We start from the raw sequence: 17,718 nt of genomic DNA, 5'->3' as shown, positions 1-17,718 counted from the left end.
TACTACAGATCTTTAGTGGTGAAGAAGATCCTCCGTCTGCCTGAGCTAAAAGCTTTAGTATCTTGTTACTCTTATTCCTAAATCAGAGCTCTATCACTCATGTGAGAAATACTTTTATTTTTATGCACACTGTAACCAAAGATACATCATGAATAACAGTTACTAGTTTAGTTGCATTAAGAAAAAAATAAATAAAGTTGCATTAAATTATTAATGGTATGCAGTAGTATATTTGGCAAAACAAAAGTAAATAAAGGTAGCGTATTTCTTCCATGGTTGAATAAGAGACACATTTTGGAATGATCCTTCTACTATATGAGACTAGCCAGGGGAGGTTAGAAGACTTATTCTGACTGCTTCATTATTATGAGTTAAATTTCCCTTGGCAACCTCCAGGCATTTTCCTCCTAATTGTAAAGTCAGGGCATTCATTCTATACATGCCCAAATTGGGAGACTGGGTACTACACTTCTGCAAATACTTAACTCTATGCATATGGCAAGTTATGGAGGGTAATAGATATGGGGTAGCATTACTTTTTTTTTCCCCCTTCTAGGTCCCACCAAAGAAATGAGAAGATCAGTTGTATTATAGTTCCCATGTTTATTAGACTAAGGTATCAATATGGCTTGGTCTTACTCTTATGTTAGAACAGGGTTTCTCAACCTCAGTGCTATTAACATTTGTGCCAAATAATTCTTTGTTGTTGGGGCTGTCCTGTGTATTGTAGGATGTTTAGCAGCATCCCTGCCTTCTACTCACTAGATGCTAATAGCACCTAGTGTGACAGTTGTGACAACCAAAAATGTCACTAGACATTGCCAGATGTCCCCTGGAGGTGGTGGCACACAGGGAGGGGATTTGCAAAGGAAAGGACAAGATGGTTCCTGGTTGAGAACCACCATGTTAGAAGAATGAAGAAGTACAGCACCAAAGGCCTACTTCTCTCAAGTTATCATCTCCTAGTCACTAGGACATAAAAGCAGCAATCCTTTTGGGTCAAGCAACTCACGATGGGTGGTGCTGGCAATATGAGACTCCCTGCTGCCTCCTGGTCTAGAATCGTCACTGTGGCAGTGGTCACATCACCAAGAACTGCTTCCACTGGGTCATCTGGGCCAAGGACTAGGGAGAACGATTCATGCCATTCCCGGTCTTCATTGGATAGGATCTCGACTTTAAAAAAGATATGATCCACACCTTCACCAAGGACAGAACACAAAGAGAGCAAAGGTTCTCATTAGGTGATCTACCTCAGACACCGCAGGTTGGCACTGCTGAGATTTCATGTTAAAATATGCCCTTTCCTTTTAGAGGTTTTTCTATAAATACAGGGGCTGCTAATCACTTCAGTCCTATCTTCAGTGAGAAAGCTATTTTATAGACCAAATTCCACCTGTGGTAGAGGCTCAGTTTTGTAGATTTACTATTCAACACCATATGAGGATTAATGGCCCCTGCCTGACACGAGCTGGTAGTAATAAAAATCTATGATCCAAAATACACTTCACCCTGGTTATGAGTTTTTTTGCTTAATTTTTCTTCCCCTTTACACTCAGGCATGAGCTCCTGCATGGCTGTGAGTGGTTGCACCCATGGACACCCCTCAGAACTGTCCTGAGAACCAGGATCTCGAAGGCTTCCTACCAGGCCATCCCCACAAAGACAGTAGCATAAGGGTTTGGCAGCTTGGAAGGAGAAGGGTTAGAGCCTTAGAAACTGCCTTCCTTCTTTGTAAAATGATTCTCTGGGGGTGCAAGCATCTCTGGTGGTAGTTAAGTTTCCCTTCTTCCTCTCCTACAAACACCTACTTCTAAGACCTATCTTTTCTCCAGATCCTTAGCAGAAAAGGAAAAAGTAGACACATGGAAGAACAGTCCTTGTGTGGAGGCGGAGGAAGGGCATCTACCCTTCTGGCAAACACTAACCAGATGCACAAGGGATGGAGCCAAAAGCCCTTTAAAACTCCAGTGAAGGGGCGCCTGGGTGGTTCAGTCGTTAAGCGTCTGCCTTCGGCTCAGGTCATGGTCCCGGGGTCCTGGGATCGAGCCCTGCATCGGGCTCCCTGCTCAGCGGGGAGCCTGCTTCTCCCTCTCCCTCTGCCTGCTTCTCTGCCTACTTGTTCTCTCTCTCTCTATCTCTCTGTCAAATAAATAAATAAAATCTTTAAAAAAATAAATAAATAAAAAATAAAATAAAACTCCAGTGGAATGAGAGACATCAGAGATCCCTCCCCCCTCATTTCTGAGGAAGTCACTTCCTCCCCCCACTTGCCAAGATGTCTCTGGAAAGGCCTTCTACCACTGTTGCCCATTTCTGGCTAACTCACAAATGGTGCCAGGATCTACACCAGTCTTTTTGCCTTATATTGCTCCTGAAAGTTCTGTGAAAAAATGTAGCATATAATTCAAGTCCTTCTCTGTCTAATTTCTCCCATCAAATTACTATATAAGACAGTTAAACAGATAGCTGTGACCTGAATCCCATCTTTCTCTCTTCTCTGACTCATCTCCACAGTTTCCTCTAGAATAAACCTTTTTTGGAAATATCATAACAGGGTATCCTGTCTCCTAGCAGATGTTAAATCCCTGGAGCACAGAGATTGTGCCTTCTGGATTTGAGTAATCCCTGAAGGGCCCAGCACAGTGGTTTGTACCCATGTTTTACTGAACGATGGTAGTCATGTTTATTCTTTTAAAATCAAATACATCTGACTCAACCAAATCATAGGCTAACAACAACCAACAAATCCTTTTAAATGAGCCCAAATGCCAAGGATGTTCTGAAGTAAGGGACCTACTTTTGTTCTTTCTCAATGCCATTTTTACCAACTAAAAAAAATTTTTTTTTTAAAGATTTTATTTATTTATTTGAGACAGAGAGAATGAGAGACAGAGAGCATGAGAGGGAGGAGGGTCAGAGGGAGAAGCAGACTCCCCGCCGAGCAGGGAGCCTGATGCGGGACTCGATCCCGGGACTCCAGGATCATGACCTGACCCGAAGGCAGTCGCTTAACCAACTGAGCCACCCAGGCGCCCCCCAACTAAAAATTTTAAAGATTCCTGTAGTATCAAATGTGTGCTTAATAAGTACTTCATGCTTAATAAGTACTACTGTTTTCCTCTTTTATTTTTCTGCTCATTCCTTTCTTCAAATACAAGATATTTGCCTCTCTATTAAGTAAAACCCACAGATTAGGATTGGCATTCAATTACCGGGACTAAACTTCAAGACTCTGCTCATCGGGTAATAATCCACCCCGGACTGGGCAGACCCATCCCGTGTGCTGCAGCGAAGCTTGGACGTCCTGTTCTGATCCCCTCGGCGGATCACCTTGATGTTCAGGAGGGCTATAGCATCTGGCCCCGAGGGTTCCCGGACTTGGTATGCAGCTTCTTCAAACTCAATGGTAGGGGCTAAGGAAACAGGATTAGAAAAACAAGAGCAGGTTAGAAAAGCACAAAGGATTCCATTCCCCTGAAAACACCTTATAAAGACAAGAGGGAGTTTTCCAAATTAGTAAGCAATACAAAGGTAAAATGGCTTGCAGTCATAAAAATCAATCAGTTTTTAACCCCTCAGCAAAGCTTTGGAAAAGGAATTTATTTATGATTCTGCAGGAGTTGTTTCTCACAGATTTCTTATTAAAAACAATAGTGGGGGAAATATTTTTAAGGACTTTGAAATGCACGATATACACATTTCCATCTGGGCATTACAGCTCACAAAATGTTTTTAAATTCACATACTTTATCAAGGGACTGAGACAGAGTAAGCCCTTGATAAATACTTATCGACCAATTGCATGAATCAACTTTTTCATTTATGAGATATGAATTTCTAAGCCTCATAATTTATCTCATTTATACACTACCTAAGCTTTCCAAGTCCATCCTCCATCTCTGATCTTCTGGGTCCTTCTTCCCAGAGCCCTCACATCTCTCATCCTTAAATTTTCCTAACTTCTCACAGGTTATTTAGTTAAAAATGAGTATTTTTAATGAAGAACACAAGACTTCCTAACACAATCTGGTTTGAGGTACTATTCTCATTGCTATGAAGTGATTAATATGTTGGTTTTTACAAAAATTTCAAATTGTGCCTTCTTTTCCATTATATTCTCATGGGGAAGGGTGAGGTGGTAGTGGTGGGTAGAGATAACAAGTCAGATAATTGAGAGCAATTACAAATTATATACCATTTCTAATATACTATAATATTTTGCAGAAGTTTCTGGAGTCTCTGTTCATTTCCCTCTTTCCCTCTCAGAAAATCAACTCTTCCTAATTGTAGAAGATAAGCTTCCTTGGAGACTTCATAGTTTTTAATGAATGCTCTTTGGAAGTTAGGAGAGTCACTTATTACCTTTCTGAGCTTCAGTCATAGGGTTTCTGTGTGACCAGGAAAGGTTCACTTCAGGATCTGAACCCAAGTCCTTGGGTAAAGGACTAATTCAGCTTCAGGGCTAGCTTTTCTTATTTTACCCAATGTCCAAGTTAGTCCCCAATTTTATATCAGAAACTCTGAGAGTCTCACTAACTCTCATGTAGATTCTAGAATCTGATAAAATAAGGGTTACAACTAGTTTTGCTGCTTACAGCTGTGTAACTAAGAGCATAAATTATATAAATTTGCTGAAGCTCAATTTCTTCACCTATAATATAGGGATTGTAACACCTACCTCAAGGGGTTACCATCAGGATTAAATGAAATAAGATAATATAATATGCTTAGTATAGTTCTTGGTCTACAGTAACATAAAAACAGCTATTACTATTTGTAGTATTATCCATTCACTCATTAAAATATCTATTTGAATAAAACAATTATGTCCCAATTTGAAACCGATTTGGTTTTGTTTTCCATAGTGCCTGGGTCATTCTTTGCTGACACCTGACTAAAGAATTTAAGATTTTGGGGGTTAATAGGCCAAATCAATTAGAAGGAAACTGAGAAATTAGACTCTTCCAGGAAGGTGGCAGTGTTTAAATTAGTTCATTGGATTCAACTGATTCTGATTGTATTTCCAATCTGGCTCCTGAACTGCAGAGACTTATATAGGTTTTATTCTCTGTCCGCCTTAGCATCTCTGTCCTAGCTTGTAACCATACTCATTCCTTATCTCTTGGCAATGTGGTAGGGAATAATGAGATTAAGCACACCTATAAACTTATTGGAACTCTGTAGAGGATGATCACTTGCTGCCAATAGTTTATATAAATACTCTGAGATTGTTATCAGTAGGCACTTTTATAGCACTTTCATTTTAAAAAACACCTATAATTACATTGTTAGTAAAACATCAGTTCATGTTCTATCAACCAAAGAATAACTAAAGACAATATCTTCTGTTACCATCTTCATCATTGGATATGGTGATGGTGGCCATGTTATTCTTTCCAATTCTGGCTCCACTCCAGTGGTTTCCAAGAGGATGGCCGAGGTAGACCCTGAATTGTTCCTCAGGCTCAAACATGGAGTCATCATGGATAGAGACAGTACAGTTCTTCATCTAGAGCCGATGTCATAAGATAGATTAAAATTTGCACTGAAAAATCAGTAATTTTCTTGCTTTTCCTAGAAAATGATTTTTCTTCTTTGCAGCATCAAAGAGTCAACATAAATTCAAAAGGATCCAAACCATTTCATTTGTAAAATAGAATGTTTAAATCTAACAGTTCATGCCTGATAGGGACATAGCTATCTGTGGAGCCTTGTATTAGAACATTCCAAACCACTCTGAATGATTGGTCATGGATTATGAAAAACAAGATCAATAAAACAACCCACTCCAACGCACCTGTAGGAAGTTTGTGCACTTTCCCTGATCAGACCAATGCATAGGTACACATTATGAAAGATAAATTTCTGATGATGGGGGTTAACATATGGATTAGGCTTCCTGGAGAGAGCTAAACAATGGTCCATTCCCTCGGTAAAAACTGAAGAGTTTTAGGGGCGCCCGGGTGGCTCAGTTGGTTAAGCAACTGCCTTCGGCTCAGGTCATGATCCTGGAGTCCCGGGATCGAGTCCCGCATCGGGCTCCCTGCTCGGCAGGGAGTCTGCTTCTCCCTCTGACCCTCCCCCCTCTCATGTGCTCTCTCTCTCTCTCAGTCTCGCTCTCTCAAATAAATAAATAAAATCTTTAAAAAAAAAAAAAACTGAAGAGTTTTAGAAGGAACTCAGAAAGGCTTCTTGTTAGGCTGAAGATACCTTTCAATGCTGCAGAACTCTCAAATATGCTGCCAAATGGTGTCTCATCTGAACACTGCTGAGTTCTGAAAGTCTGAGAACGCAATCTAAATCCCTGTTTGACAGAAAGAAATCAAGTGCTTCCCACACTGATTATTCTCTACTGAGGACTGTATTCTTAAGAAAACATAAAATAAGGCCAAAACATTTTAGATGACACAGTAACCTCAACAGTAGTCATGTGATGTGAAGTGGGATGATCTTTAGCTGAACCATTTTAAATCCACTCTACTACTGTACTGCAAAGGATCTGTGGGTATAGAGAAGTTCCACTCTCATACTTCTGAAGTGATACTAAATGGAAGGAGAATATCCTGTGAAAGTTTATAGGTAGCTTGCTAACCAGGTTTTAAGGCCCTGAGAATGTCCCTTTTTTTTCTTGATAGAAAACATGAATTTAGTAGTGACTCTTCAGGATATCTTTTTAAAAAGGACATTCTATTGAATCACAAGTTTCAAAGACAAACTGCTTAGCAAGCCAGAGAAAATGGAGATTCCAAAGTGTGCTTATGAAGAATGATAGGTTGTCATGTGGATAACATATAGATGATTAGACTGTATTTTCTTTGTAATTTTATTAAATTATGAACCATCTCTTGGATAAGCAGAGAATCCTCTTTTGAACTTAAAACAAATACAGACATGTAGACTCAAAGCTGAAGATTGTATCTGTAGTATTTGTGTATGTTTTTAAACACATGTTTCAACCTGCCACCAGTAAAATTCCCATAAAATATATAACCAAGACAGGGCTTCTATGAGTCATGAATGTATAAAAGACCAAGAGTCTCAAAGAAGGAAGCTATCACTTTTTTTTTTTTGGTAGTAATGATGAACAGAGGAAGAATATGCTGTGACTTACCCATTAGAAGATGGGTAAGATCTTCTAATGCTAAACTTCAAAAGGACTAATCATAGGGCGAACACCTGATATGTTGACTATACCAGAATTGAAAACTCTGTTCAACTAAGAACACTATGATCAAAGGTAATAGATAAGTGACAGAAGGCAAAAATACATACATTTACAATATCTAAAATGTCTACAACTGGCAAGGAATTAATATTCAGAATATACAAGACTGCAAATCTGTAAGAAAAAGACAGCAATACAATAATAAGGAACAAAGGATAAAAATAATTTACATAAGAGGAAACCCAATAAACTAACAAGCATATATACTGGTAGTAATTGAGAAAATGCACATTAAAATGAGATATAACTTTATACAAAGATTAGCAAAAATCCAAAAGATGAGTAATGCTAAGTGTTGAAGGGGATATAGGATTATAACAACCTTCATGGCACTGCCAGTGACTTTCTGGAAAGTGTTCTGACACTATTTTTTCACATTAAGCACATATGTGGCCTTTGGTCCAGCAGTTTTGCTGCCGAACGTATATCCAAAGAAATTCCCACTCAGGTCTGTAAGTGGACATGTACAAGGATGTGCACTGCAGCATTATTTGTGGGGGCAGAGTGTTAGGAGGTGACTGGGCACTAATCTCTGAGGTTCCTCATTGTCTACTGCTAAGAATGGATGGTTCTAATGTACTAACTACCCATCATGAAATATTATGCACTATCTCAGCAATAGATTAGATGTACACATAAATGATGTTTACTGAGTAAACAGAGTAAAAGTTTGAAAAAGATGTAACACAGTAGTTTTACAAATTAAAATTTGCATACAAAACAACCAGCATTTTAAAAGAAGAAATACAAATTAAGACATATTCATTAAATACAACAGATTGATGAGTTCTGAGATGGGGAATGAAATGTGGCTGGGGAATAGGCATAAAATAAAACAAATAAACAAAGTAAGAGAAGGGACTTGAAAGGACTAAGGGGACTGTGTGTTTTGACTCAAGAGGGTACAAGCGACTCAGTTATCTGAAACTGAAATCCAGAAATGGGGAAATGTGATTCTCATTCAGTATACATACACTTTTGACATACACTGAGGTTGCAGGCTTTGATTCCAATGTAGCCATACTTACTGACTGGAGTTTCTCAGGAGTTCCTGTGCCCATACGCATCACTTTTCATGTAATTGCTAAGCAGAGAACACTCTCCTGGCTTGAATTTGCTCAACGTCTGCCTATTTGGTCCTATCCTATTGGTTCTATACTAGAATCTATGCTGTCCCGAGATGGGGGCCCAGGTGTTAGAGAATTGTCTCGTCCTCCTCTAGGTAACAGTGGTGGAGTGTGTTCATCTCTAATGTAGTTGCGAATTAAGAGGAGCCTCATTCATTGATTCTGCTAAATTCCAGAAATGTTACATGTCATCTAAATTCCCAGCTCAACCAATGATATATGTATTTAGTTTTAAGTAGGAGACCAAGAAGACAGCCACAGGGGACAGATGATAGTATTATAAATAGTATCAATCAGTAGAAGAATTCCTAGGATGTTCGGAATTTGTCTAAATGACTTCATTATAGACAGTAAAGGCATCAAGGAAAAAGAGAATCTGATCTTTCAGTCATCATGAATCCACTTACTTTCTCCCCTTTCAGAAACATAATCCGTGAGGAGTCCGCATTTCTTCTCTCCTCAAAGTCCTCCATGACCTGAGCTGAATGGCCCTGGGTATAGCACCTCACTGATGACTCATAGCTCAGGTCTCCACTCCGAATGATGGGCACCTGCAGGACGCCCTCTTTCTCCTTCACTAGGAGCAAATCCTTGGCAAACTGCATGCTGGGCACTGGGGGAGCAGAAGGAAAGATGGAGGCATTGTTAGTGGGAGGCAGAGGGGAGATGGCCGCAGCCCTCAGTAGCCACTTGGCAGGACAGGTCTACTAAGGGCCATCATCACAGGCTGGCAAGTCAGAGATGGTAAGCAGATTTTAAGGCATGGTTGCTCTCAAGACAAGGGAACTGCTTCCATTGTTGAGCGTGCTTCTAATGAAACAGAATAAATCAATTTTGCACCTGTGTCTCCCAGCTTCAGGGTGTGGTCCCCATCTCAAATGCAGATAAGTAATGCAAGCAAAGAAATGGGCCAGGTATAAGGAAAATTTTGATTGAGACTTTAATACGCAAAAAAATTCACTTTCCTTCTAAGGCTACAAAAAGGAAAAGAGCAGTGTAAGCCTGACAATAAATGGCTACTCACATTGGTCCTGGGGTCAGGGAGACAGTAAGGAAAAGTGGGGATACCGGTAAAGAAAAAAGCTCAGGCCTTTTTAAAGAGGGTCACCCCTCAGCTCCAGGCTTTTGTTGGCAGGTCATCCTATTTTCAGATGAAGCCAGAAATCTGGATTTTTATGTCATATCTGCTAAATTTTTAAAAAGCAACCAGTTAAAACAGGAAAAAGAAGTTCCATAGAGGCCAAACTATTTGGGCCAAACAAAAGACATCCGCATGCTGAATTTGGCCAGTGGGCACTCAGTCTGTGACTACTGCTATAAAATCACTTTTTCTTTTACAGCTCACATGGTTTCATTTGACTTTAGGAAGGGACCACAGCCAAGCTGTGGTTAAAAACATGGACTTTGCAGTCGGTAGGCCTAAATTTCCATCCTAGCCCTGCTACTTATTAGCTGTATGATATAGGGTAAGTTACTTAGATTTTCTGAGGCTTGGGGTTTTTTATTTATAAATTGGAAATATTACTATCATTATTACTGTCATTATTTCTTCATGAAATAATGTAGGCACGGTGCTCAATACAGTATCTGGCACATCACAGGCACTCCTATTTTGGTAGGAATTATTATATTATGGTTTGTATTGCCCCCAGGTCCAGGGTTCTCAAGATGAAGAATCACTTTTTTCTCCTTACTTCCTACAGTGCCTATAATAATGCTCTGCATTAAGACATGTCCTTTCTGAGACCAACATCTTGCTGGTGATTGCTGTTTTTTGTTTTTTTTTTTAAGATTTTATTTATTTGACTTAGAGAGAGACAGTGAGAGAGAGCACAAGCAGGGGGAGTGGGAGAGAGAGAAGCAGGCTTCCCGCTGAGCAGGGAGCCTGATGCGGGGCTCGATCCCAGGACTCTGAGATCATGACCTGAGCCGAAGGCAGATGCCTAACAACTGAGCCACCCAGGTGCCCCCTCTTTTTTCTAAATATTTATTTATTGGAGAAAGAGAGAGAGAGCAGGCAGTGGGGAGGGAGAGAGGGAGAGAGAGACTAAAGCAGACACCCCGCTGAGCGCAGAGCCTGACGTGGGGCTCGATCCCATGACCCCGAGATCAGGACCCAAGCCAAAACCAAGAGGCGGACACTCAACTGACTGTGCCACCCAAGCACCCCGCTGGTTATTTATTTCTTAATGAGCAATACAAAGAGGTAGGCCCTCCAGTCACATGTCAAAGTCTCCTGTGGCAGAAACTGACTCTAAAGCTGTCGTCCCCATTTCCTTGCCATGTCTCATGTATGCCTTGCCAAACCTGAAAGGAAAGAACCAAAAGGCAAGGACCCACGCACTCTGCAAGTCAATATACAAGAAGCTCTGTTTGCCTCCAACCTGCCCACTGCTCAGAACCGTGGGCATTAGCAAAAACAGAGCAAACTCATTATCTAAGCTAAACCTAACAGTTACCACTTATTACCAAAGAAAAACCCAGCCGATACTTCTTAAAAGAACACCACACCTAGAGGATAATGAACAACTCTGGCATCAGGTCCTGAGCATTTATCCTTTAGGGTTCTGTCATCCAGTAAAACGGTCTGTACTGTTAAAAGGTGGGTGGCAATGACATGACCTAGCATAGAAGGACAGAAGGAAACTTGTTGGCAGGTAAAAACAACAAGCAAGGAAGCTTTTCTGCTCATGAAAAGATCATCTAAAGCTTTGGATTGATTTCTCTTGGCCCAACAGGCATCAAGTCAGATGAGAGTTAAAAGTGAAAGTGGTTAATGTTTGGGTTTTGTCATGTATTAATCAACCCCAAATTCTTCTTGAGCTGTAAAAGACTCCTTTTTTTTCTCTTTAACAAGACAGTAAACCTCACTCCTTTCCCTATCTGGAAAAAGAGGGAGAGAGAAAGAGAAGTAAGGGAAGTGGGTGAACATGTCTCACGATTGCCTGCCGTGCTGGGAATGGTTCCTGCCTCATGGGGCCCCTTGTCTGGTGGGAGAATGAGGCAAGAGACAATGGAAAGACAATATTCAGTAACAGATTTATGCATGGGGGTTTATGGCATACAAAGGAAAGGCCCAGCCCAAGTCAGGCAGGGTGTGAAGGGCTCCACACATGTCATTTCATGTCCTCCTCTCAATACCCCGACTACAATCCCCTCAGAAAGTAGGAGCACTGTCCTCAGTTCTGCCTGACTGTAGAGCTCCTCTCCTTCCACACCGATGGGGTGCGTGCCAGGAAATGGGGATCACTCGTGGGGGTGCACAGGCTTACGCTATCGCACACTCACTATCAGCACCCTCAGCGCCTTCATCACACACAGCCCAGTTTGTAGTTCTCTCCTTACTCGTGTTAGTCCTGTGTCCTGAAACAGACTGTGGGACTCTGCTCTCCATTACACTGTAACCCGCACAGTGCTGGGCGCCAGACTTAGGCATGGAAAATGCTCACAGAATGCTGTTATCCACTAACCTTCTCAGTAACTGACAAAGTAAGTGCAAATGCCACCCCCTGAAATTCGAGTGCCTCTTTATGGGCAATGGTTGGGTTGGAGATTTAGGAGAAATCCTGCCTCCGGTTCTCTCGAGTTAGAGCAGGCAGGATGCAGTGAACACCCAGGGGTGTGATGAGATCATGGCTACAAGGCCTTTCCTGTCTTGCTCAGCATTCCTCAGGTCCATACCAAAGTCTAACTCCAGGTACCAGAGCAGAAGAGGAATATGCAAATAGGAAAATGTTCTGAGATGAGTTACTTAGGTGATTTAAGGGCCCGCGATCACCCTGTGGAAAAAGATGAAAGACCTAAGGTCACTTTGGAAGGCTGAAGGTTGACTTTACAAGGACACTGAGTGACATTAAGCATCTAAAACTGCAAGGGGAAGAGTCAGCACGGTAGAGTATAAAACCAGAAGACTGGACGTGGATAGAACAGACCTAGGTTTTAAGTCTGGTCCCACCGCCTCCTCTCCGGGTGATCTTGGACAAATTATCCAATTTGTTTCACTAGTTGAAGAGCTTGTAAAGATTAGAGAGAAGGTAAGATCTTTCCACCTTACAGTGTGCACATGGAAGAAGCTCAACAAGAGTTAGCGATTACTAAGAAGAAGGCTAACCAATAGACACAAGTGTTGAATACCACAACGGGTTACTGAAATAGGTTTGGGGATTTCTTTCTCTGGGATAAATTCTTGACTGAATATGGTTTGTTGTAGACTTCCTGAAAGATGAGAAATATTTTAATGTGCTCATGTTCTAAGTTTGCAACCCTAATGTTCATCAATAAAATATGGAGAAAAATCCAAGTGGAATCTTTTCTGTTGATCTGGGGCAATGAGTTTTGTGTACAAGACTGGAGTCCCACTGGCAAGTGTGATAAATTACTGATGTGTCAGGAAGAAAAGAAATTAACATGTATTAAAATCTACCATGTGCCAGGAACCATGGTAGCTATTTTTACATACTTTATCTAATTTAATCCTTACAATAACCTTGTAAGGTAGGTATTTTCATTATCTGTAGATTAACAAAATGAGGCTCAGTAACCTTATGTTGCTAGTCTAAGGCCAGAAAGTAAGGAAATGGTGGGGCTGGGATTTTATTTTAGGACTTCTGATTTTGCATTCCCTTTCCACTCCATCAGAAGGATGCTTTCATGCAAAAGAATTAGAAGTCTCTTTAAAAATGAGGAGAATAACTGAATTTCTTGCCTTCTTCTTTTCAGTGAATAAGGAAAAAAAAAAAAACATATCCCACAGATTCTGCTGCTGCACCAAACAGGACTATTTAGTGTAGTGCAAAGGGTATGGACAAGCCAAAGTCTTAGAATGCATGCTAGTCCCTCTCTGTATGAGTCCTGGGGTGTTTACTCCTCTGATTCTAGTCTCCTTATCTACAGAATAGAAACAAGTATAAAACCCTGAAATTATGAGATAATATCTAGTACATCACTCTGTAAACTCTGACAACACCAAATGTCAGTGAGGATGAGGAGCAGCCAGAATTCTCGTACACCGTTGGCAGTAACACAAAATAGCTACAACCACTTTGGAAAACAGGCTGGCAGTTTCTTGTCACGTTAAACAAATACCATAAAATCCAGCCACCCCACTCCAAAGTATTTACCCCAGAGAAATAAAAACCTGTATTCACACAAAAAGCTATATATGCAAATATTTATAGTCACTCAGGTCATAACTGCCAACTCCTGAAAAGAACTGAAATGTCATTCGACAGGTGAATGGATGAACAAACTGTAGCTCATCTATATAATGGGAAACCACTCTGCAGTGAAGGAAATGAACTACTCGTATATGTAACAACACAGATGGTTCTCAAGTGCAATCTTCTAATGAAAGAAGCTGGACACAAGTTGCTATATTACATGATGCCAATTATATGAGATTCTGGAAATGGCAAAACTGTTTGGGCAAAAAACCAGCAGTGCTTGCCGGGGCTGGCGATGGAGAAGAGGCTGACTACAAAGGGGCACAAGAGAATTCTGTAGGGTATTGAAACTGTTCCACACTTAGATTGCTGGGGTGGGTACACCACTGCATGCATCCATCAAAACTCACAGAATTGTCCACTAAAGAGGGTGAATTTTAATTTATGTAAGTTAGATCTGAATAAACCTGGGTCTAAAATAAGATACCATTTTGGACATTTGCATTATATATGTATTATGTAATCACATGCATATATGTGCATTATATATATATATGCATATATATATGCATATGCATTATATATATTTCCCTTGAAGGATACACACAACAACAACAACAAACTGGTTAAAATGGTTGGTCTCTAGGAGAACAACAGGAGGGTTGGGAGACAGGGGTAGGAGGTTAGACTTAATTTTCATAGTATACCTTTTTTGGGGTCATTTTTTAAAACTACATAAATAAATAAATAATTTAAAAATAAATGGAAGCGTTAAGGATCACCCTGCTGGGATGCCTGTTCCTTTTCTGGTGACTTTTCAGTCACTGAAAGAATTTAATTATGGGCGCTACTGTCAACCACTGGGGATGTTAATGAGGGTCCTTTTGCTTTAGGTAAAAGGTTTGACCTGATCTTCTTTTTTTTTTTTTTTAATATTTTATTTATTTATTTGACAGAGACATAGCGAGAGAGGGAACACAAGCAGGGGGAGTAGGAGAGGAAGAAGCAGGCTTCCCCGCGGAGCAGGGAGCCGGATGTGGGGCTCGATCCCAGGACCTGATCTTCTTACCCAAATCTACAATCTGACAATTCTAAATTTCATCAACTCTTCCCAAGAAGCAATCATCCTTTTCTGGCCATCTTCCTGTTAGATTTCAGTGGCGACTGATATTTTGTTCATATACTTGTTGTTTCTTCTTTCCTGTACACCATCTACCGGACTGCCAGTGTCAATTTCCTCAAAGATCACACCACTCCTCTGCTTAGAAGCATCTGCTGCTCCTCTCTGCTTTTAAGTCCCTTAGGTTGCAATGTAAGACCTTTTAGAACTGGAAATGAAGGGGCGCCTGGGTGGCTCAGTCGTTAAGCGTCTGCCTTCGGCTCAGGTCATGATCCCGGGGTCCTGGGATCGAGCCCCGCATCGGGCTCCCTCCTCTGCAGGAAGCCTGCTTCTCCCTCTCCCACTCCCCCTGCTTGTGTTCCTGCTCTCACTATCTCTCTCTCTGTCAAATAAATAAATAAATAAAATCTTTAAAAAAAAAAAAAGAACTGGAAATGAAATGGAGTCCCAACCTGTCTTTCCATTTCCTTCTATTCCCCTCCTGCCAGGCTTAAAGCAAAAGTAAGCATCTCACTGTTTTCCAAATATGTGTCTTTCAAAATTATATATATACTATATCTCTCCATTTGACAAAACTGTATTTTACCATCCATTAGATGAACTCATATCACACCCTAAAGCCCTGTTTAAATATCACATCCTTTGTGAAATCTATGATTCTTCCACATATAGCTGCTCTTCAGCCCCCTCTGCTCCCCTAGCACTGGATTTATAGCACTATTAGGTCATTTATCATAATATATTCTAATTTTTCTGTTTAAGGGTCTGATCCCCTCAACTAGACAGTGAGCTTCTTGAGGACAGGGCCCTAGGCTTATATATCTTTTTGTGTCTAACACAGTACCAGAAACATGAATGCTTATTTCTCCCCCGTATTTCTATGTGAAAGTAGGTACATAACATGTGCACGCACACATGTGCACGTGCACACACACATACACACGCATATTTCTTGAATGAAAATGTGAATGAGTTCCAATGTCATATACTTGGAAGGCAAGGCAGAAATAGAAATATAGTCTGAGGCACGAGCTGGCAGTTCCAATATCTTACCATCCTGGAAGGTGTCATTAATTGCAATGACAGCCTGGAAGGGTTTGGTCAGTTCGGCCCCTTGTGCTGAGCTGAGAAAAACCACAAATGTCTCCAGCCCTTCAATTACTGGATACTGAGTGTCATCTAAGATAGTCAAGGTGCAATACTAGAAGAAAAATCAAGATGTTAATCAGACTTCCTGCGGTGATCATTTTGCAATATATACACAAACACTGAATCATTATGTTGTACACCTGAAACTAGTATGTTGTATGTCAATTATGTCTCGATTTAAAAAAACAATATAAGAAGAAGAAAAATCAAAGTAAACCTATGGAATGTCCAATACACAACACCCATCTGCCTTCAGGAGAGTAGGACAGAGGTGATAACTTGCTTTTTCTGGTGGTCATAGAGTTAAGTTTTTCTATCCATAAAATGACAATCTCTTTATTACAAACCCTTAGGTGTTTTGTCTCTAGATATTTACATCAGCAGGCTGTAGTTCCTATCCTAAATCTGTGGTGATGGATATTAGATGCTGACAATATCATTTGGAGAGTCTGTAGAAGATCTCTCTGGGTTTATTCTCTTGTTCGCATGTTTGTGTTTGTGAAGAAAGGGAAGACAATAATAAGGCAAGGGTGGTTTAGAGTCCTCCACAGAGTTTGGAGAGTGGAACAGAGAAAACATTAACAGGCCCATCTGGCCTTTGGCTGCTCTGTGCTCACCTGCTCAGTGACACCTGGCCCAAACTCCACCTTCCTAGAGCTGGGGACATAGTCAACTCCTGGAGTGGCGGAAGCTGGGTCTGAGGGCCGCGTTGCACACCAGACAGATGTGAAGGTAGAAAGGTCAGTCCCATGACGAATAACCGGAATCTTCACTGTACCTAAATGGAGATCCACAGAGATGTCAATGGTCAGTTTTGGGCCAGAAGTCAGTGGGTTTTCAGAACAATGTTCTCCCTCATAGCAATAGCAGGTTTATCCTGTGAACTTGTCTAATCCAACTTCAGTGATGCTCCTGTGTTCCCTCTGAGGAAGGCTGTGAGGTGTCACCACCCCTGTTTTTACTGACACTAAGATCAAGAGCAGACCTGGAGGAGGGTTTCATGGAGGTAGTACTGGAGAGACAGCCCTTAGGGGAAAGTGGTTTTGTGGTTTCATGAAAGACACCGTTCACAGGAGAAAAACAAAGTGGAGAGGGCCCATCGAAAAACATCTCAAGCCTATTTTGAGAGAAGAAACTCAGAGACTAGGGCCTCAGGGATGAGCTAGAAAATAGTCAATTAAGAAAGAACCAGCTAGGGGACTCTATGGGGCCTGAAGCTGAATGTTTCTAATTAAATGTTCCTAACTGGGTTGATTTCCCTATTTTATCTGAGTGGTGCACACATCATTACTTAAACCATATGTGCTATTGCTTATCTTAGGAACGAAGCTCATCTTCTGGTCCACTGTAACATTACACTTTGTAGTGTCCTAATGATACATATGTAGATTTTTAGCGGTTTTCACAACCAAGGTCAGAGAAAAGCTACATGAAAATCCCATTACTCATATTTTTTTAGTCAATAAGCTGCGAGCTGACAAGTAGTCATGGCTGCGCATTTGGTATGGAGGAGAGGAAACACGGTATAGGAAAGGTCTAGGTTCTAATCCCAGCTCTGCCATATTAGCTACTGATCTTTGATGCTTTATTTCACCCTTCTGAGCCTCCAATTGCTCTTCTATCTAATGTTATCTTTTCTACAGAAGACTAAATGAGAATGCATGGAATGCAGATGGCATGGTGCCTGGCATTCAGTAAGTGCTCAAAAATATGAGTTCCCATGATCCCTCAGAGTATCACCTTCAAAGAGGTGAATGGCCTTGACCAGGTGGCTCCGATCAGTGGGTGCTCAACACAGCTGCTGCTCCTTCTGGCAGGATGTCTGCTAGCAGCATGCAGAAGACTTTGAGAACTTTGTAGAGCCAAAAGAGGGAAGGAGCCTGGGTGGAAGAAATCTGCCCACTGACTGCTTTGGGGCGTTATATGAATGAG

At 41.0% G+C, this 17,718-nt stretch overlaps 1 protein-coding gene across 5 annotated transcripts in view; it reads right to left on the bottom strand.

Moving 5' to 3' along the window:
* The window catches only part of FRAS1 (Fraser extracellular matrix complex subunit 1), a 420,408-nt gene that overhangs the window by 34,687 nt on the left and 368,003 nt on the right, over positions 1-17,718 (bottom strand). For all 5 annotated transcript variants that reach the window (XM_064584673.1, XM_064584674.1, XM_064584670.1 and 2 more), the window contains 6 exons: positions 16,404-16,564; positions 15,691-15,838; positions 8,763-8,968; positions 5,356-5,512; positions 3,216-3,416; positions 1,013-1,200 (listed from right to left, as the gene is read on the bottom strand). In XM_064584673.1, the coding sequence (XP_064440743.1) occupies positions 1,013-1,200; positions 3,216-3,416; positions 5,356-5,512; positions 8,763-8,968; positions 15,691-15,838; positions 16,404-16,564 (1,061 nt within the window). The remainder of the gene's footprint in view (positions 1-1,012; positions 1,201-3,215; positions 3,417-5,355; positions 5,513-8,762; positions 8,969-15,690; positions 15,839-16,403; positions 16,565-17,718) is intronic.

This window comes from Mirounga angustirostris, unplaced genomic scaffold (genome assembly GCF_029215605.1).
Source record: "Mirounga angustirostris isolate CCGP_5_RB_7025 unplaced genomic scaffold, mMirAng1.0.hap1 SCAF_2, whole genome shotgun sequence".
Classification (NCBI taxonomy): domain Eukaryota; kingdom Metazoa; phylum Chordata; class Mammalia; order Carnivora; family Phocidae; genus Mirounga; species Mirounga angustirostris.
This window is presented reverse-complemented; position numbering and strand designations above follow the sequence as displayed.